At 44.9% G+C, this 20,660-nt stretch overlaps 1 protein-coding gene and 2 long non-coding RNA genes across 3 annotated transcripts; 1 reads left to right on the top strand and 2 right to left on the bottom strand.

Moving 5' to 3' along the window:
- Nucleotides 1–3,441: 3,441 nt before the first annotated feature.
- LOC119771022 lies at nt 3,442–9,770 on the bottom strand. The gene is made up of 5 exons (XM_038266472.1): nt 8,394–9,770; nt 7,185–8,293; nt 3,758–7,137; nt 3,622–3,689; nt 3,442–3,557 (listed from the first exon to the last, which is right to left on the bottom strand). Exons 1-3 carry the CDS (start codon nt 9,768–9,770, stop codon nt 3,984–3,986), a joined length of 5,640 nt encoding a protein of 1,879 aa, XP_038122400.1. The 3' UTR covers nt 3,442–3,557; nt 3,622–3,689; nt 3,758–3,983.
- A 210-nt stretch (nt 9,771–9,980) lies between these two features.
- Nucleotides 9,981–10,572, bottom strand: LOC119768669. Its single transcript, XR_005278135.1, has 3 exons — nt 10,297–10,572; nt 10,161–10,228; nt 9,981–10,096 (listed from the first exon to the last, which is right to left on the bottom strand). It is a non-coding gene; the product is annotated as an uncharacterized LOC119768669 (long non-coding RNA).
- Nucleotides 10,093–10,340, top strand: LOC119768670. The gene is made up of 2 exons (XR_005278136.1): nt 10,093–10,235; nt 10,299–10,340. It is a non-coding gene; the product is annotated as an uncharacterized LOC119768670 (long non-coding RNA).
- Nucleotides 10,573–20,660: the final 10,088 nt, after the last annotated feature.

Below are 20,660 nucleotides of genomic sequence, written 5' to 3'. Positions count from 1 at the left end.
AAATGACAAAAATGACAAAATGACAAAATGACAAAAATGACAAAAATGACAAAATGACAAAAATGACAAAATGACAAAATGACAAAAATGACAAAATGACAAAAATGACAAAAATGACAAAATGACAAAATGACAAAATGACAAAATGACAAAATGACAAAATGACAAAAATGACAAAAATGACAAAAATGACAAAAATGACAAAAATGACAAAAATGACAAAAATGACAAAAATGACAAAAATGACAAAAATGACAAAAATGACAAAAATGACAAAAATGACAAAAATGACCAAAATGACAAAAATCAAAAAAGCAAAAAAACAAAAAAGAAAAAAGCAAAAGAGGAAAAGGGTAAAAAGCAAAAAAGCAAAAAAGCAAAAAAGCAAAAAAGCAAAAAAGCAAAAAAGCAAAAAAGCAAAAAAGCAAAAAAGCAAAAAAGCACAAAAGTTAAAAGCAAAAAAGCAAAAAAGCAAAAAAAGCCAAAAAAGCAAAAAAGCAGTTGAAAAGTTGAAAGTTTCTAGTGTAAGTTTTTAGTTTTTCTTGGGGTGTCGATGGTATCTTTCGATTATCACCGTCAACTCTCAAATGCTTCCCTGAAACCCAGTTGGAAATCGCTTCCCCACACTTGCAGAACAACACAAAAAAGAAGACCCCCAAAACGACTTCCCCAACTCCAACTCTTCAAACTCCCGGGGCGGCAGGTCGGTCCGCATGGCGAAATTGAATTCCGTGTTTCGTCTCGTGCTAAAAACGGAACGCTAAAACAACAAAGTAGAAAAACAAACAAACCTTCAACCTTCCCCTCCTCTTCCTCGTTGAGCAAGTTCTAGTTTCAAAGCCTGGCAGTTGGAGCTTGCAGGTTGAACCAACCAGGACCAGACAGGCTATTGGCCCACCGGCATCAACTCGGCAGAAAATAGAAACATGATTTCAATATTAATTTCATTTGAAATAATAATTTTTATTGAGGCTTCCCCCAGCTTTTGGCGTTTGGACGGGCTCCGACGAGTTCTGGCAAGGGTGGACTGGTGGCCAGAGCCCAGGAAAGTTTTATCAATAAATATGCCTAAGGCCTGGCTGCCGGAGTTTCAGCCCAGGACTCAAGGAGGTCAGTGTTCTGCGTTCTTTGATCTAGAGCAGACCCAACTTGGTCCAACGGCCTTTGCATACTAATGTAGACATTTGTGGCTCGCGCGGGTCATGCTGGTAGAAAAAGAACTACGAGAAGGCCCTCTGGACTGTTCTGATTTGCGAAATTGAAAGAGGGAAGGAATCTTGATCAATAATGCAAGATTGGACTTTTGATGGTCAATTTGACTAGTTTGAATGTTGGTTATTGAATAGTTATTGGAATCATTTTCAAGTCTTCAAAGAATCACTCAAACAAGACTTCGCCTCTTCTACTGAAACTCCCTGATTTAGGGTGGTCTCTCGAAACCGAAATTGCTTAGTTTTGGAGATGTAAGACGAAAACAAACAAAAAACAGTTTGCGAAACACAAGGTCGTGCTGGGAGTCTTCGTCGAAGCCATCAACGGCAGCCTCCCAACCAACCAACCGCCGGTGACGATGAGCAAACTGCCAGCCGGATTTGAGCAGAACACGACCAAAGACAGAGAGAACAGACGACGAACAAGCTTATATCATTAAACTTCTACATCGACTTAATTAAATTAAACATAAAGGGTGATCGTTATCATCAATAAAGCGATAAAAGCTAGCTCTGGGAGCGCTGGAGAAGCAGTTTCTTCGATGAATAGTGAGGGGGGATTCCACTTTGGAGGAGGTCCCAAACTGAAAGACATCTGCCACTGATGAGGCTCTGGGAATGACTGTGAGCTCGTGGTTTTTGGTAAGAACGTGATTCGTACAAGTTTTCAGTTCATACATGAATTTGAAGAATCAATAAATTTTAGTTTGAAGAATTAATTAGGACAGTCTCAACTTTCTGATTTTTCAACTAATAAAAATAAAAACTAAAAAAAAAACAGCTTTTTTGCTTTTTTGCATTTTTGCGTTTTTGCTTTTTTGCTTTTTTGCTTTTTTGCTTTTTTGCTTTTTTGCTTTTTTGCTTTTTTGCTTTTTTGCTTTTTGCAACTCATCAAATTTTCAAGCACTTCACTTTCGTTTAAAATTTCCGAAAAAAACGGTTCCGGCAGCCTCAAGGTCACTTAAAATCTCAGTTTATCCAAAATCTCCAATTTCAAGGTTGTCCCCAAACGACTTTCCCGGTTCCCATCGTAACCGTCATCAAGTTGTCAACCCTCAAATGCTCGCCCGCAAAACCGTTAAACTACCATACAAAAGAAAAGGAAAAAAAAAATCCCATCAATTCAGATCTATCCGCAAGTCCAGCTCAGTCCCTGGAATCTCTACTCCACCTCCCACCCCCCTCGGAACACGGCGGAACCGATCCCAAACTGAGGAAGCCATCAAAGTCAGGGAAGAAATCACCGCGCGAAGCTCTGCTTGACGCGCGTTTGACACTGGCAAAAAAAAGAACGAACGACGAGACAATCTTTTAATCCCTCATTATAGCCTGTCCCCCCCCCCCTTCACTCCTCTCGGAGTCGGTTGAAGATCCGTCCAAGACTTGTATCGTAACGATCAGAGATAATCAATTAAATCGCGACATAAGAGACAATTACGGGGCGGCGGCGAGGGGAACGACACTGCGCACTCGGTTGAGTGAGCTTTAGTCGGCGCAGAATCCGGAGGGGAAGCCATAGCTGTCAATCTGTTCAAGTTGGGATGCCGTTTCTAAAGGGCGTAACCCCCAGTTGAAAACATTACTTGTAAGTTTGACAGTTCGCATGACCTGAGGGAAAAGCTTATTTTGACAGTTCGTTTGCCCTTGATCTGTCAAAATGAACTGTTTGTTTACATCCGCGCGATTACGCCCTTCTCAAAAGATAAACAAAAAGCGGTTTCGTGAGAGTTCGCCGGAATGTTCTCGTAGTGGGTTCTCGGAAGGAGCTCTTCTGGAACCCCTGACCGATGTTACGACGATTCTAAGCGGAAAGGAATCCCAACGGAGGCGGCACGAAGCGCAGCATGGAAGCTGCTGTTCCAGTGACTTTGTTTTATAGTCGGTATCTGCTGGTATCAATCTACTTTCTCCCCGCGGTGTGTGTGCGTGTGTATTTTGATTGTTTTCCGGAGATATGTTCGCCCCGTCAATCAGAATACGGCTAGCGTTATCAGATTCCACCGCGGTGCGCTCTGTTAGAAGGTGGAGGAGTTTCGTGGAACGTTTAGCGGGAGAAGAGGTGGAACTTTTTTTTGTTTTTGGACTGGAGATTTGAAGAATTCGAAGACTTGGACACACTTCAAGATTTTAAAGATGTTCGGGTGGTCGGTAAATAAAACCCCAACTTTTTGTTCAGCAGCTCTTCGAGCAGCTACAAAACTGCAAGTAAGTATTTATTTTAGTTTTTAAGTTTACATTTTTTGTCCCTTTAACTTACTTAATTGGTCTCCTTTCCTACGTTAACTTTTCCTCTTTCCTTCACAACTCCTCCACTTCCTCTTCCTTTCCCTCCTTCTTGCACTCTTCCTGTTTTTAGAAGGTGTAATTTATTAATTAACTATTTTTCTTCTTTATTTTCAGGTTTACTCACGGATCACCAAAGTACAGTTTCGCCCCAACTGACGGTACAACGGCAGAGCAGCTCGCTGGACTTCTTCGCTGTTGGGTAAGTATCTGGTGTTTAATTCGTCTGTAACTGCACTAATTTCGTTTTCTTCTCTACTTACAGGTCTCCTACGCAGCACAGTTTCAATAAATTTAATAATCAAACTACTGCACTACTTTTTTCCTCAACAAATCCGCAAAATAATCTCCTCCAAACCTTGTTCCACGTCCGTTCTTCGCTAGGTGAAAATGGTGAACAAACCGCGCGCGTGTTTACGCTGGTGGCCACACACACACACTTTTTCCGTCCTCTTTGCCCGCGTTGACAGCTGTGACGGTATCGGCTGATTACACCGCCGGCGTTGCACCGTCGGCCAGTGTGCCCATCCCAGCGGTGGCAACACCCCAGCCCGTAAGATCCGTCGGGCCTTCCGGCGCGTCGGACTTACCGACCCTGATCTCCAACACCGCTAAATTAATCACTGCTCTCCTGTTGACCTTCCCGTCTGCTGTCCTCACGTCCGCTTGCCGAACGCGTCCGTCCGACCCGCTGAACACCTCGACCACTCGACCTCGTACCCAGCTCTTCCGGTTCTTGCCGTCGACCACGAACACCAGGTCACCCGCTTCGAGGGGCTTGCGATCCTCGAACCACTTTGGACGCCGGTTCAGCGAGGGCAGGTACTCCTTCGACCACCGCTCCCACATCTTGCCCGCCAGCTGCTGGCTTCGCTTGTACACGTCTCGTAGTGCTGCAGCGGTGTCCACCGTCTCGTCCAGCTTGAGGTCCGCGCTCGTTACCGTCCCGCGCAGGAAATGGTTTGGCGTGATGGCTTCTTCTTCAGCGGACTCTTGAGGGACGTACGTCAAAGGCCGAGTGTTGATCATGTCTTCGGCCTCCGCCAAAGATGTGGAGAGAATTTCGTCGGTCAGCTTTCGTCCGTCGTCGAGTGCGCGCAACGCCTCCTTCACCGATCGCACCATCCGTTCCCAGGCCCCGCCCATGTGGGGCGTCCCAGGTGGGATAAAGGACCATGCAGTGGTCGCCGACGTCATCTGCTCCGCGCACTCCTTGTTGATCGCCTTCGTCATCGCCGCGTCCGCTCCCCGAAAGCACGTAGCATTGTCGGAGAACACTTTCTCGGGAACGCCTCGCTTGCACGCGAACCTCCGGAGGGCCATCAGGCACGATTGCGTGGTGAGGCTATGGACCACTTCGAGATGCACCGCCCTGACCGCTAGACACGTGAAGACGGCGATCCAGCGCTTCTCTCTGCGGCGACCCACCGTGACTTCGACCGGTCCCAGGTAATCGACGCCCACCGCGCTGAACGGTCGCATGGTTGCTGCAGTGCGTTCGACCGGAAGCGGCGCCATTGTTGGGACGAACGGCACGCAACGGTTCACCTTGCACCACACACACTCCTTGACCACCTCCAGGATCGCGGCCCGTGCGTTCGGAATCCAGAACTTCTGACGCAGCTCGTTGAACACGGTCTCCCGATTCGCGTGACCGTACTTCTCGTGGTAGTGCTGGATGATCTTCTTGGTGACGGCGTGTTTTCGACCCAGGATGATCGGGAATCGCTTGTCGAACGGGATCGATTCGTTCTTCTCCAGCCTTCCACGAACGCGCAGAACACCATCCTCGTCGAGCACCGGCAGCAGCTTGTAGAGCGGACTCGACCGCTCGATCTTCTCCGGCAACTCACCCTGTTTCAGCTGTAGGTTCTTTGTCAGCACGCTCATCTCATCAGGGAAGCTCTCGAACTGCGCTTGCTTCCACAGAATCCTCTCGGCCTTCTGCAGCTCGTCTTGTTGCAGCGGTTGAACATCCGTCTCGTGCTGCGCTTTGACCAGCTTGGCTAGGCGACTCGTGGCCTTTGCAGTCAGTACTGGACGGCCGTCCTTTTTGCGACGACAATTTTCGATGAAGCGTACCGCCGTTGCAGTCACCCTCACCAGCTTTGCCCACGTCGAGACCGCTTCTACGTTGACTGTCCTGTGGAACAGTACCACGCCTCGTGCGTCTTCGTTCGTCTCCTCGATCTGCTCAGGCGGTGAGTCGTGGTCATCCTGCTCGAACAGTATCGCCGGGCCGTTCCCCCATTCCGAATCGTTCTGCAGTGGCGGTCCAGGTCCCCACTTCGTGAGAACGTCTGCGATGTTCTTCTTGGAAGGCACCCATCTCCAATCGTCCAGTCTCGTCAGCTCCAGAATCTCCCCGACCCGAAAGGCGACGAACTGCTTGTACTTGTAGGGATCTGCGTGCAGCCAAGCAAGGACAGTCCTCGAGTCGGTCCAGAAAACGGTACGGTCGATTTGCAGCGTGTGAGTTCCGAGGATCTGCTGGCTCAAGCGCGCTCCCATGCACGCCGCCATCAACTCCAGACGTGGAATTGATTGTCGTTTCAGCGGTGCTACCTTCGATCTCGCCATGACGAGGCTGCAGTGAACTTGGCCGTTGATGACCGCGCGTAGATACGCCGCACAACCGTAGGCCAGCTCGCTCGCGTCGCTGAAGATGTGCAGCTCGAGACTCTCGATCGACGAGGACATCGCATCGCCGAAGTAGCTCCGGGGAAACCGCAGCGCTTCGACTTCCGGCAGCAGTGCCGTCCACCGCTTCCACAGAATCCAGGCTTCGTCGTCAATGTCTTGGTCCCATCTGCAGCCGGTTCGCCACAAATGTTGGATGATGATCTTCCCGTGGATTGTGAACGGCGACAGCAGGCCGAGCGGATCGAAAAATCCCATCACGCAGCTCAGTACGATCCGTTTGGTTGGCCTTTTCCCCTCTTTCAGGTACTTCATCAGTTCTTCGCGGTGCATCACGGCGAAGGCGAATTCGTCCAGCTCCGGGTCCCACCGCACGCCGAGTACGCGTTCGCTGGGTGTTTGCTTGTCCTGATTCAGCAGCACAGGACTCATCGGCTTCTCTTCGCCCAGAGCAGTCAGCACTTCCGGCGAGTTGGACACCCAGTTGCGGATCTCGAAACCACCTTGTTTGTGGACGTGGCTCACCTGCTTCGCTCGCTTGACAGCTTCCTCGACGGTGTCGACGCTGTCAAAATAGTCATCGACGTAGTGCCGATTGATGATCGCAGCCACGGCGTCCGGATACTGACCGGCATGCTCTTCCGCATTGCGGTTCTTGACGTACTGCGCCGACGCCGGCGAACTCTTCGACCCGAATGTAGCGACGTCCATCACGTACACTTTCGGCTCTTCGTTGATGTTGTCCCGGAAGAGGAAGCGTTGAGCTTGCTTGTCCCCGGAGATAATCTTCAGCTGGTGGTACATCTCGCGGATGTCCCCGCCGAAGGCAACTCGTCGTTCGCGGAACCCACAGATCACTGACACCAGTGGCACGAGCAGATCTGGTCCCTTCACCAGCATCGAGTTGAGAGAGACTCCACCAATCGTCGCCGCCGCATCCCAAACCAGCCGAACTTTCCCGGCTTCTTCGGGTTCACCACCACGTTGAGCGGCAAGTAGAACGCTTTGTTGTTATCGGTTTCGTTCAGTTCCTCCGCGGTGGCTTCGTGCGCGTATCCCTTGGCCTGGTAGTCCAGAATCTGCTTCTTGACGTTGTTGTACAATTCCGGCGAACGCTCAAGTTTCTTCTCCAGCTGCTTCATCCGCTTCACAGCCATCGGGTAGCTGTTCGGGAACTTGACGTCGTCGGTCTTCCACAGCAGTCCGGTCTCGAAGCGGTCACCCACGCGACGCGTAGTTTCCTCCATGATCTTCCTCGCCCGCTGATCCTCGACCGACTCCCGCTGCACAGTCACCACCGCTTCTTCCAGCGAATAGTGGCTTTTGAGAAGATCGTGCAGCTCCTCGTTCGTCACTTCTTGGTGGCATCCGAGGAAACAGCTCGCGCCCGCCGACTCTGCATCCCGCGGTCCGTAGACCGTCCAGCCGAGCTTGCACCGGACTGCCACCGGATCGACAATCGTGCCGACCTTCGTTTCCAGCGGTGCGAACGAATGAATGTTATTCAACCCGATCAGCATTCCTGGCCGACCGTCGTACGAATCCATCGGAATCCCGCGCAAGTGATCGTAGTGTGACGAAACTTCAGCAGCATTTAGTGTTTGGCGTGGCAACATCAGCTTGTCCACCGTACGCACAGATTGCAGCAGCAGCTTCTCGCCATTCGTCCCGTTGATCGCCGACGCCCAAATATTTGTCCGCCTCGAATGTTGTTCCACTCGTGTGACGTTGGCCGTCCACTTGATGGTGAGCTTCTCCTTCGTCCCCAACAGCCCCAAACGGTCGGCTAGACCACTTTCGATCAGGGTGAGGGACGAACCCTCGTCGAGGAAAGCGAGCACGATCATTGATCTCTCACCGCAGTAGACTTTTACCGGGAGCATCCGGAACAGCACGGGACTCGTGGACGTAATGTGTGCGTTCATGCCGACTGCCCTGGTCTCCGGATGAAGCAAAGCATTGTGCGGCTCGCGACACTCTCCGACGTTGCAGCGAAGTTTGAGCTTGCATTGGCCGCCGTGGTCATTCAGGCAGCGTTGGCAAAGCTTCCACTTCGTCGCCATCTTCGCTCGATCTTCGTAGGGCAGCTTCTTGAAGTCCTCGCAGTTCCACAGCCGATGGTCCGTGCACTGGCACGCCTTGCACGGCCTTTGCTGTTTCTGCTCTCGCCGCTCTGTAGATTCCTCTGCAACGCTATGGTTGAACAGTGCGGCTTTCTTTGTTTCGGCTTCGGCCGCTCGATCCCGACGCTGCTCTGACGTCCGGTTTGTAGTCTAGGTTGACCGTCGCCTCGCACGCGTCCTCGACGATCTTCGAGAGAAAGTTGGTGAGCGTACGCAGATTCACCTCGCGCTTCTTGCGCTTGTAGTGCACCCAACTCCTCTTCTCCCCGTCCGGGAGCTTGTCGACGAGTTCCTGGATCAAGATCGGATTGACCAGATGCGCCGTTAGTTCTGCGGCTTCGATGTGTTCGCACAATTGTTCCACTGCATTGCCGAACGGGATGAACGATCCCAACTTGTCCGCTCTCGGCGGCTCCAGCTTGCGCACTCGTTGCAGGTGGCTTTGCAGCAGCACTTCTGGGCGGCCGTAGATCTGGCGAAGCTTGGCGATCACACGCGGAACCGACTTGGGCAGAATGAGCTGGCCACGCACCTCCTCGAGCGCTCTGCCTTTCAGGCAGTCCTGTAGTCGCACGAGATTTTCCACGTCCGTGTACCCGCAGGCTTCGTTTGACGCTTGGTAGGCCGCGAAGAACAATGGCCACTCTTCTGGCTTGCCGTGGAAGTCTGGCAGCTTCCTTGTCAGCCCTTGTCGTGCAGCTCGCTGGGCCTTCGTTGGACCCGATCCGTGCAGCCCCAGCCCGTCTGGCTTGGACACATCAACTGTGGTCGACTTTGCCGTTTTTCCGCTCTTTCCGTCACCGTTGGCGTCGGTCGAGACGCTGGACGCCGACGAACTATCCGACGAGGACTCCGGTTTCTTAGACGATTTCGTCGAACCCGGATTGCTTCCAGGAGTTCCCGGATTGGTCCCAGGATTATCCGGAATGTCTCCAGGTTTCGCCGGATTGACCTCAGGATCTTCGCGGCCGTCGTGTTTAGCGACGTTTCCTTCAGTCAGCGGTTTGACTTCGGGGTTTCTTAGCGGAGTACTACTGTTTTTCAGCAGCTTGTCGATGGAGGCGCTTTTGTCCCGGAACGTTGTTTCCAGCTGTTGGATCCGCTTCAGGTGCTCCTCCTTCTTCACCATCTCCGCCGCTAGATCGGCCTCGCGCCGCTTGAAGTCCCTCTCGCGAAGTTCCTCAGCCCTTTTGGCTTCCTTCTCGCGGAGCTCTTCGTCGATCTTCATCTGACGCTCCTGAAGATAAGCAGCCAGTTCAAACTCCTTCTCCTTCAGGACTCGCGTCATCTCCTGTTCCGCTTCCGCACGCTTCCGAGTTTCTTCCAAAGCATCCAGCTTTTCTTGCAACTCGGGGGGCACTGGGAGCGGTACCTCAACAGACTTCTTAGTCTTTTTCTTCTTCTGGCAGTCCTTGTCCGGACAGTACCATTTCTTCCCCGACTTCTTGTCAGCCGGATTGAAGTTGACGCACCGAGCATGGAACCACAGCTTGCAGCAATCGCAGCCCACCATCACCTCATCCTCGGTCGACACCTCTTTGCAGGTTGAGCAGGAGTCTTTGTGAATTCCGGATTTTCGTCAGCCATCGTGGGAGAGGAATACCGAACCCGCAATTAATTTTGTAGTTTGTTCGGGTGGTCGGTAAATAAAACCCCAACTTTTGTTCAGCAGCTCTTCGAGCAGCTACAAAACTGCAAGTAAGTATTTATTTTAGTTTTTAAGTTTACATTTTTTGTCCCTTTAACTTACTTAATTGGTCTCCTTTCCTACGTTAACTTTTCCTCTTTCCTTCACAACTCCTCCACTTCCTCTTCCTTTCCCTCCTTCTTGCACTCTTCCTGTTTTTAGAAGGTGTAATTTATTAATTAACTATTTTTCTTCTTTATTTTCAGGTTTACTCACGGATCACCAAAGTACAGTTTCGCCCCAACTGACGGTACAACGGCAGAGCAGCTCGCTGGACTTCTTCGCTGTTGGGTAAGTATCTGGTGTTTAATTCGTCTGTAACTGCACTAATTTCGTTTTCTTCTCTACTTACAGGTCTCCTACGCAGCACAGTTTCAATAAATTTAATAATCAAACTACTGCACTACTTTTTTCCTCAACAAATCCGCAAAATAATCTCCTCCAAACCTTGTTCCACGTCCGTTCTTCGCTAGGTGAAAATGGTGAACAAACCGCGCGCGTGTTTACGCTGGTGGCCACACACACACACTTTTTCCGTCCTCTTTGCCCGCGTTGACAGCTGTGACGGTATCGGCTGATTACACCGCCGGCGTTGCACCGTCGGCCAGTGTGCCCATCCCAGCGGTGGCAACAAAAGACTTGAAGACTTTTTAGACTTGGCGACTTTTTAGAATTGGTGACTTTTTAGAACTGGTGAATTTTTAGAATTGGCGATTTTTTAGAATTGGCGACTTTTTAGAATTGGCGATTTTTTAAAATTGTCGACTTTAAAGATTTGGCGACTTTTTAAAATTGGCAACTTAAAGACTTGGCGTTTTTTTTTGAATTGGCGACTTTAAAGACTTGGCGACTTTTTAGAATTGGCGACTTTAAAGACTTGGCAACTTTTTAGAATTGGTGACTTTTTAGACTTGGCGACTTTTTAGGATTGGCGAATTTTTAGAGTTGGGGACTTATAAGAATTGGCGACTTTTTAGAAGTCGCGACTTTAAAGACTTGGTGACTTTAAATACGAAGCGTCTTGATGGACTTGGAGACTTGAAAAAAAAAAGACTTGAAAGGCTTGTTAACTTTTAAGACTTGAAAACTTTTAAGTACTTGAAGACTTAAAAGACTTGGAGAATCTACAGTTAATATTTAAACTTTAATGACATGCAGACTGTTTTGACTTGGAGACTTGAAAGACTTGGAGTCTTGAATGTCTTGAAGTTAAAGACTTGCAGACTTTATAGAAATGGCGACTTTAAAGACATAGAGATTTGAATGACTAGGAGAATTTACAGTTAGTATTTAAATTTTTATGACATGGAAACTGTTTAGACTTGGAGACTTTTAATAATTGAAGACTTTTAGAATTGGCGACTTCAACTGAAAACTCTCCAAGTACTTAAAAGGCTCCAAGTATTCAAACTCTCCAAGTCGGCAAAGTCTCCAATTCTTTCAAGTCTTCAAGCCATTAACGTTTAAAGACTAACTGTAAATTCTGTCTCTAAAGTCTGCAAGTCTTTGAAGTCTGCAAGTCTTTAACTCCAAGACTTTCCAGTCTCCAAACCTTTCAAGTATCCAAGTCTTTCAAGTTTTTCAAGTCTCCAAGTCTGTCATGTCTCCAAGTCTTTCAAGTCTCTTAGTCTCTAAGACTCTAAGATTTGGAGACCTGAAAGACTTGGAGACTTGAAAGATTGGGAGGCTTAAAATACTTGGAGACTTGACAGGCTTGGGGACTTGAAATACTTGGAGACAAAATTTGGAGACGTTCAAGATTTGGAGACATTCAAGATTTAAAGACATTTAAGATTTTGAGATATCATAAATTTGAAGACAATCAAGATTTCAAGACAAGCAAGATTTAGAGACAATCAAGAATTTGAGACAATCAAGATTTGGAGACAATCAAGATTTTGACAGATTCAAGATTTTTTGACATTCAAGATTTTTTGACATTTAAGATTCGGGGACATTCAAGATATGGAGACATTCATGATTTGGAGACATTCAAAATTTGGAAACATTCAAAAATTGGAGATATTACAAATTTTGAAACAATCAATATTTGGAGACATAAAAGAATTGGAGACATTCAAGATTTGGAGACATTCACAATTTTGAGACATTAAAGTTTGGAGATATCAAAAATTTTACGACAATCATGATTTGGAGACATTCAAGATTTGGAGATATTCATGTTTTGGAGACATTCAAGAATTAGAGATTTTTAAAATTTTAAGACAATCAAGATTTGGAGACATTCAAAATTTGAAGACATTCAAAATTTGGTGACAATCAAGTTTGGAGACATTTAAGATTTGGAGATATTAAAAATTTGAAGACTTTCATGATTTGGAGACATTCAAGATTTGGAGACATTCAAGATTTTGATGCTTTCTAGATTTGGAGACATTCATGGTTTGGAGACATTCAAAATTTGGAGACACTCATGTTTTGGAGATATTTAAAATTTGAAGACAATCAAGATTTGAAGACATTCAAGATTTGGAGACATTCAAGATTCGAAGACATTCAAGATTTGAAGACAATCAAAATTTAGAGACGTTCAAGCTTAAGAGAGATTATAGATTCAGAGTCATTCAAAATTTGGAGACATTCAAGATTTGGAGGCATTCAAGATTTGGAGACATTCAAGGTTTGGAGACTTTCAAGGTTTGGATAAATTCAAAATTTGGAGACATTCAAGATTCGGGGACATTCAAGATATGGAGGCATTCAAGATTTGGAGACATTTAAAATTTGGAAACATTAAAAAATTTGAGATATTACAAATTTTGAAACAATCAAGATTTGGAGACATAAAAGAATTGGAGACATTCAAGATTTGAAGACATTCAAGATTTGAAGACATTCAAGATTTGAAGACAATCAAAATTTATAGACGTTCAAGCTTAAGAGAGATTATAGATCCAGAGTCATTAAAAATTTGGAGACATTCAAGATTTGGAGACTTTCAAGATTAGGAGACTTTCATGGTTTGGAAAAATTCAAGATTTGGAGACATTCAAGATTTGGAGACATCCAAGATTTAGAGACATTCATGATTTGGAGACATTCAAGATTTGGAGGCATTCAAGGTTTGGAAACATTCAATATTTGGATATTTTCAAGATTTGGAAATATTACAGATTTCCAAATCCATTCCTATACATTCAAGATTTGGAGACTTTCATGATTTGGAAACATTCAAGAATTAGAGACATTCAATATTTGGATTTGTAATCATTAAAGATTTGGAGAAATTCAACATTTGGAGACATTCAAGATTTGAAGACATCCAAGATTTGAAGACATTCAAGATTTCGAGACATTCAAGATTTGGAGATATCCAAGATTTGAAGACATCCAAGATTTGAAGACATTCAAGATTTCGAGACATTCAAGATTTGGAGACTTTCAAGTTTTGGAGACATTCAAGATTTGGAGACATCCAAGATTTGGAGACATTCAAGATTTGAAGACATGCATAATTTGAAGACATCCAAGATGTGGAGACATTCAAGATTTGAAGACATGCATGATTAGAAGACATGCAAGATTTGAAGACATTCAAGATTTGGAAACATTCAAGACTTGGAAACATCCAAGAATTGGAGACATTCAAGATTTGGAGACTTTCAAGATTTGGAGACTTTCATGGTTTGGAGAAATTCAAGATTTGGAGACATTCAAGATTTGGAGACATCCAAGATTTGGAGACATTCAAGATTTGGAAACATCCAAGAATTGGAGACATTCAAGATTTGGAGACATTCAAGATTTGGAGGCATTCAAGGTTTGGAAACACTCAATATTTGGAGATATTCAAGATTTGGAGACATTCAAGATTTCCAAATCCATTCCAATACATTCAAAATTGGGAGACTTTCAAGATTTGGAAACATTCAAGAATTGGAGACATTCAAGATTTGGAGACATTCAAGATGTTTAGACATTTTAGATTTGTAAAGATCCAACATTTGGAGATATTCAAAATTTTAATACCACATAAACCACGTGGACAATTTAAGGAGGTGGGCGTAGTTTTTGAACGACCCCATTAGCATGGGGTACCAGCGTTGCATGTCGTAGAATTCTGGTTTGAGTGGAGGTTTGAAGAATGATTTTTGTTAGTTAAATTCAATAAATTTCAATTTCACTCTCACTGCGTGTCAGTTTAGTTTTCCGTCCCTCAAACAGGTTCTTCCCTCAATGATCCAGTCCAACTCCACTGCTCGCGTTCAACCCACTGTATGTTTTGGGCACCACGCCCGTCTGTGTACTACTGCAAACCTGTCAGAGCGTCTGACGGATTCTTCTTTGCTGCAGTTCCCACTTGCATGTTCTGCATGTCCAGCGGAGGTTCTCCTCAAACGGCGGACCCCCTCCGCGATGGACGGACAGCTCGTGAAATTGAATCCGAGAGTCGAATAAAATAATATAATTTCCGTGTGCCGTGGCCCGTAATTCATGTGTTTAGATTAGATTATCATATCAAATTGAAGTCAGAAGGCGGAGTTGCCTACCGATCCGGATCTCCGCCACGGGGACGAAGGGGGGGATAAGATTTCTGCAACCGCGAACCTCTCTTCTACCTGGGAAGGAACCCGATTTCAAAAAAAAAAAAAATCCAACCCGGGCAGGCACAATTATTGTTTACATTCCCGCGGTGTCCGTCCGGATCCACCGATAATTATTAATTATTCCCTTTTATCTTTTCGGGTATTATTTATACGTTTTCAATTCCAGCGCGCGCTTTTTTTTTTCGTATACGCGGACTTGGCTTGGAGGCCATCGCACGGACGCGATCTCGCCGTGGACAAGTCGTCTCGGGAGGGGAAGTGGAGTCAGGTCAGGTGGCGGTGCCCCACGGGGTGATGTTTTGTTTATTTAGTGCGTTTTTTCTGTTGTTGTTGTTATTGTTTTGCCTTCTTTCCTTTGTCGAGTTGGGCCCGTTTGTTGTTTGCCAATGTTACGCCTTTTAGGCTTCGGCTTCGTTCACGCCCTTTCTAGATACCTAGGAAATTGTATATTTAGTTGTATTTTATTTGCTTTTTCCTTCGGCGGTGGCCGGCGTGAAGCTTGTTGATCGGGGATCGAGGATCTTGATGCAACTCTTCTGTTGCTGATGCGATGGTGGATGATGCAGAAGATCGCGTCTTGGGAGGCAGTGTTAGCAGATTATTTGAAAAAAGTTTATTAGTCACAGTCACTTTACAAATCTAGAATATTTTTTTTTGAAAAGGTCCTATATCCACAGAGCTATATCCATGGGATCCTTTGAAAAAAAAAAATGAATATTAGAATTCTTTTTCACTGATTTTATTGCGGATTTCGCTCTGTTACTGCACAGTATTTCGATGTTTTTTGACAACACTGTCCATCCTTAATCTTTGCGTAGCCTACTTTTTCTCCCGACGTTGCTGCTGATCCCGTCGGCAAAATCCGTTTTCCATTTCTGTCCACTCGCTCGCGGCTTGCTGCGTTCGCATTTCGGAATTAGTTTTAATTGCTACCGCTGCTGCTGCTGATCATCACTATGGCATGGCCTGCTGCTGCTTCTGGCTGCTGGCTGATCTGCGAGAACACACACGACGTTCAAATGGGCGGTTTGTGTGTGTGTGTGTGCAACCATGACGACCACGCCCCTCTCCTATCAGCTGTCAGGTGCACGGCACGGCCCCAAGTCCCCTCCTACCTCCAACTCTTCAACAGCTTCTGCAAGTGCGGTTGCATACGCAGAGAAATTGTACTCGCTTGTGCACACACATTACATGTGGGAGGCAGCACTTTGTTTATTTTGACAGCTCGCCGCACAGATCTATGGAGGGACTGGGAACTGGGCAATAAACTATCTCGCCGCTGCCTGCCTGCTACTAGTCCCGGGGTTGATAGCGATCTCCGAGTTCCGGAACGACGACGACGGCCAGGGAAAGATACTGTAATGATAAGTATCACTGAAATGGTCCAACCCGGCTCCGCCTCTCACTCCTCTTGCGGCAAAATGTTTAATTCATAGTTTCATGTTGGGAATGCTTGGTCAACCCTCCCAAGTCAGCGCCAAGCTATGCTCCATGCTGGATTGTCGAGTACTCGAGGGTTGGATTTATTTGCCGGGTGGCAATGTGGTGTTTACATTGTTGCATTTGTTTACATGCAACTCAAAGATCTTTATATAAAATTCTCAAATTAATCTGATTCCAAAATCATCATAACATTTTTTAATCTTCAAATCTTCAAATCTTAAAATCTTCAAATCTTCAAATCTTCAAATCTTCAAGTCTTCAAATCTTCAAATCTTCAAATCTTCAAATCTTCAAATCTTCAAATCTTCAAATCTTCAAATCTTCAAATCTTCAAATCTTCAAATCTTCAAATCTTCAAATCTTCAAATCTTCAAATCTTCAAATCTTCAAATCTTCAAATCTTCAAATCTTCAAATCTTCAAATCTTCAAATCTTCAAATCTTCAAATCTTCAAATCTTCAAATTTTCAAATCTTCAAATCTTAAAATTTTCAAATCTTCAAATCTTCAAACCTCAAATGGAAAAATGAGAATTAAACAGAAGTTAACCATTCCCAGAAGCCAATTACATCGTGATCTATCATCGCACGACTTTTGTTGACACTTGGCTGACAATAGTTGTCTGTCCAAATAAGGAACATAGGGCGATGTAAGGAAGACATATCACCCATCGTTTAGACTGACGAGTGGTGGTAATTACCCAAGTGGTCGCGACGTTAAAAAATCTCAACTCCCAGTCTCGTCACCAAAGTAATTCAAAAGGGTTATCGAACTTTAAAAAATCGCGTTTTTTTCTGTTCCAATGAGTATACCTTTTCAAGACTGGCGTTTCGTCCGCAAGGAATCGCGTGACATTTGTTTTGCACCATCAACGCGTTACACCAAACAACAAAATGCCCCGCGGAGTTGCGCGCCGTAATGGGACCCGCAAAAACAAACTCATTTTCTGAATCGAAATTACTCAAAAAGGCCGCCGGATTGTCGCGTGTGTTTGTGTGTGGCCAAAACGGGGGAACGATGCTGCGGGATTGGCCAGGGGATCAGAGACTTTTGTTTCTTCTTGTTTTCTGCACAAAGTCAGACAGGAAGTTCCCCGAGGAATATCACCTTAATCCATTTTTTATACATTTTTAGTTCTCTATAAAGAAAATTAATTTCAAATATTATTGATTGGTAAAAAACATTAATGTTTTCAGCTGCTACAAAAAAAATCTTTCAAAGAAGTAGTAGTCAAAAAGTAGTAGATTTTGTGAAAAAATTAATCGAAGATTTGTAATTGACACACCTCGAAACAATATTGAAAACTTCATTACCAATGGTAAACAATGTGGATTTGTAAATAAGCAGTCGTTCGTGCACATGTTAAATGTGAACTGCCTGTTTACAAATCCACTCTATCTTCTTTTGCAAGAAATATATTTTCTTGATTTTTCTTAAATTTAAAATAATAGCTTTTGAGTTTGATAAATTAAAGTTGAGGTTATTCCAGTGTCTTGCGAACCTTCGAGGTGAACGGACGCTAGAGCTGCGGTATTTTTATACCTTAATTATTTCAAACAAAATTCACAGTCTTTTTAAAGACTACCTGAGTTATTTTAAAAAATTCTAAACAGACTAACCCTACCTGAAATTTTGTTGTTTTTTGCTTGCAAAATGCGGCAAAACAAAGGTAAACGCAAATCTTCTGAAGATTTGGTCGTTACGTCCTGGGATGGGATAAACAAAGAGAAAAAAAACCTATTGTCAAACTAAACCACTTTCAACATGGCCGCTTCTGTCAACCTAAACCAGTCCTTTCTTATGAGGAGAAAATGAGTACACCCAGAACTGGGCATCGGCATACGAGAGGATAAAGAACACGATTCGGTAGTAAAATGGTATTGTGTGTGGACGGAGAGGATAAATCCCGAAATTACCGAAAGTACTTTACTCATGGTTCATTTTCCAAAAAAGTTCATCTATCAAAAAAAAAAAAGTACAGTCAAACCTCTTTTTACGCGACCTCCTTTTGCGCGAAATTTTTTTTACGCGGTTTTTTTTACGCGAAGAATTCAAAATAACGCGAACTCAATTTACGCGAAAAATTCAAAATAACGCGGTCCGATTTTAAACTGTCGGAAGTCTTAACCATTATGGTCATATATTCCTGTTCAACGGTGACCACAATCAGGGTTTTTTACCATCAGTAGGTTCGGTATACTCTCTGCGATCTGTTAGAATGTACGAGGTCATCCAGGAACTCCCGGAAGTCATGGCCTGGATATCTACCTGATCAACGGGAATCTATATGGCTATATTAACCATCGGTATAGCTTCAGGAAGCTTCAGCGGACCACGATGGACACTCTGTGGCATGTTGGATTGTTTTGGGTCATCCAGGAACTCCCGGAAGTCATGGCGTGGATATCTACCTGATCAACGGGGGTCTGTATGGCTATATTAACCATCGGTATAGCTTCAGGTAGCTTCAGTGAGCCACGATGGACTCTCTGCGATCTGTTAGAATGTACGAGGTCATCCAGGAACTCCCGGAAGTCATGACCTGGATATCTACCTGATCAACGGGGGTCTATATCGGTATCGGTATCAGGTAGCTTCAGTGAGCCACGATGGACTCTCTGCGGCATGTTGGATTGTTTTGGGTCATCCAGGAACACCCGCAAGTAATGGCCAGGATATCTACCTGATCAACGGGGGTCTGTATGGATATATTAACCAACGGTATAGCTTTAGGTAGCTTCAGTGGACCACGATGGACACTCTGCGGCATGTTGGATTGTTTTGGGTCATCCAAGAACTCCCGGAAGTCATGGCCTGGATATCTACCTGATCAACGGGGGTCTGTATGGATATATTGACCAACGGTATAGCTTTAGGTAGCTTCAGTGGACCACGATGGTCACTCTGCGGCATGTTGGATTGTTTTGGGTCATCCAGGAACTCCCGGAAGTCATGACCTGGATATCTAATTGATCAAAGGAGGTCTATATGGCTATATTATCCATCGGTATTCCTGCAGGTAGCTTCAGTGGCCCACGATGGACAATTTGTGACATGTTAGATTATGTTGAGACATCCAGGAACTCGTCCTCAAATGCGAGTGCTAATTCTAATGGGACATTTATGCGTTGATCAGGAAAATATCCAGGCCAGGACTTCCGGGAGTTCCTGAATGGCCCAAAACAATCCAACATGCCACAGAATGCCCATCGTGGTCCACTGAAGCCATCTGAAGCTATACCGATGGTTAATTCACCCATATAGACCCCCGTTGATCCGGTAGATATCCTGGTCATGACCTCCGGGAGTTCCTGGATGACCCAAAACAATCCAACATGCCACAGAATGTCCATCGTGGTCCACTGAAGCTACCTGAAGCTATACCGATGGATAATATAGTCATATAGACCCCCGTTGATCAGGCATATATCCTGGCCATGACTTCCGGAAGTGCCTGGATGACCCAAAACAATCCAACATGCCACAGGATGTCCATCTTGGTCCACTGAATCTATCTGAAGCTATACCGATGGTTAATTCACCCATATAGACCCCCGTTGATCCGGTAGATATCCAGGCCATAACTTCCGGGAGTTCTTGGATGACCTAGTACATTCTAACAGATCGCAGAGAGTCCATCGTGGCTCACTGAAGCTACCTGCAATTATTACGATGGTGGATACACTGGTACAGACCCTTGTTGAACAGATAGATAATCAGTTCATTACTTCCGGAAGTTCTTGGATAACCCAGAACATCCCAACCTGCTGTAGAATATACAGCGCAGGTCACTGAAGCTATTTTGAATAACCTGGAATTACATTATTATTATAAAAAATATATAATACTTTATAAAACTAAAAAAATCTGAAAACTCTTTTTACGCGAGCAATTCAAAATAGCGCGAACTCTTTTTACGCGAAAAATTCAAAATAGCGCGAACTTTTTTTACGCGATTTTTTTTTACGCGAGAACCAAAATTCGCGTAAAAAGAGGTTTGACTGTACCGGTACCGAGATTCGAACCCAAGTCCTTCGGCATATTGAACCGTGCCTTTGCCGTATGGGCCACCATGGTTCGGTGAAAAAGTGGCGGTCGTTTGTCCATATAAGCCACTCATAGGATGAACTGTTCCAATGAACGAATAAACACGCGAGAGGATTATACTCTCGCAAAATAGCACTTTCCTCACTTTTCTTTTTGTGAGGACTATTCCCTCGTTCTTTAACTTTGGGTGTAGTATTGTAATTTGAGTTGAAAAAACTAAAACAATTTCAAATCAATTTCACAAATAATTGTAAATTGCATTAATAGATTGATTAAAATATTTCCATCTAAAGGCATTTATTTGTATCGTACACCGAATTTTTATTTTTAAAAACAATACATTGCATGAACTGACGATTCTTTTGCCCATTTAAAACTATTGTTATTTTTTGCGCGTTACATAGAAATGTCATCTAGATTGAACAATATTAAACCTGTGCTTCCCGTGAAATTTAAATTTGGCGTGAAGAAACAACATCGTAGAACTGGATTTAAAAAGCAAACAAAAAAAATGGCAACAGTTTAGCCTAATTGATTTTTTCGCATCTTTTCATTTCAACACGTTTCCACAAATTGAAAAACAAACTTTTGCTCTTTGAAGTGAACGAATTGGTACAAATTTGAATTTTTGCCAGCCATTACTTTCGATTCTGACACCT

The sequence above is a fragment of the Culex quinquefasciatus genome, chromosome 1 (genome assembly GCF_015732765.1).
Source record: "Culex quinquefasciatus strain JHB chromosome 1, VPISU_Cqui_1.0_pri_paternal, whole genome shotgun sequence".
Classification (NCBI taxonomy): Eukaryota; Metazoa; Arthropoda; class Insecta; order Diptera; family Culicidae; genus Culex; species Culex quinquefasciatus.
Note: the sequence above shows the minus strand (reverse complement) of the source record. Positions and strands in the feature narration are given on the sequence as shown.

What these genes read in the sequence shown, in the direction of transcription:
- LOC119771022 (XM_038266472.1), bottom strand. Translation starts at nt 9,770, where the DNA reads ATGGTGGGCTGCGATTGCTGCAAGCTGTGGTTCCATGCTCGGTGCGTC. An exon ending in ACCTAGACTACAAACCGGAC is followed by an intron (nt 8,294 to 8,393) that starts GTCAGAGCAGCG and finishes CGGCGAGAGCAG; the next exon opens with AAACAGCAAAGGCCGTGCAA. An exon ending in TACCAGGCCAAGGGATACGC is followed by an intron (nt 7,138 to 7,184) that starts GCACGAAGCCAC and finishes ATAACAACAAAG; the next exon opens with CGTTCTACTTGCCGCTCAAC.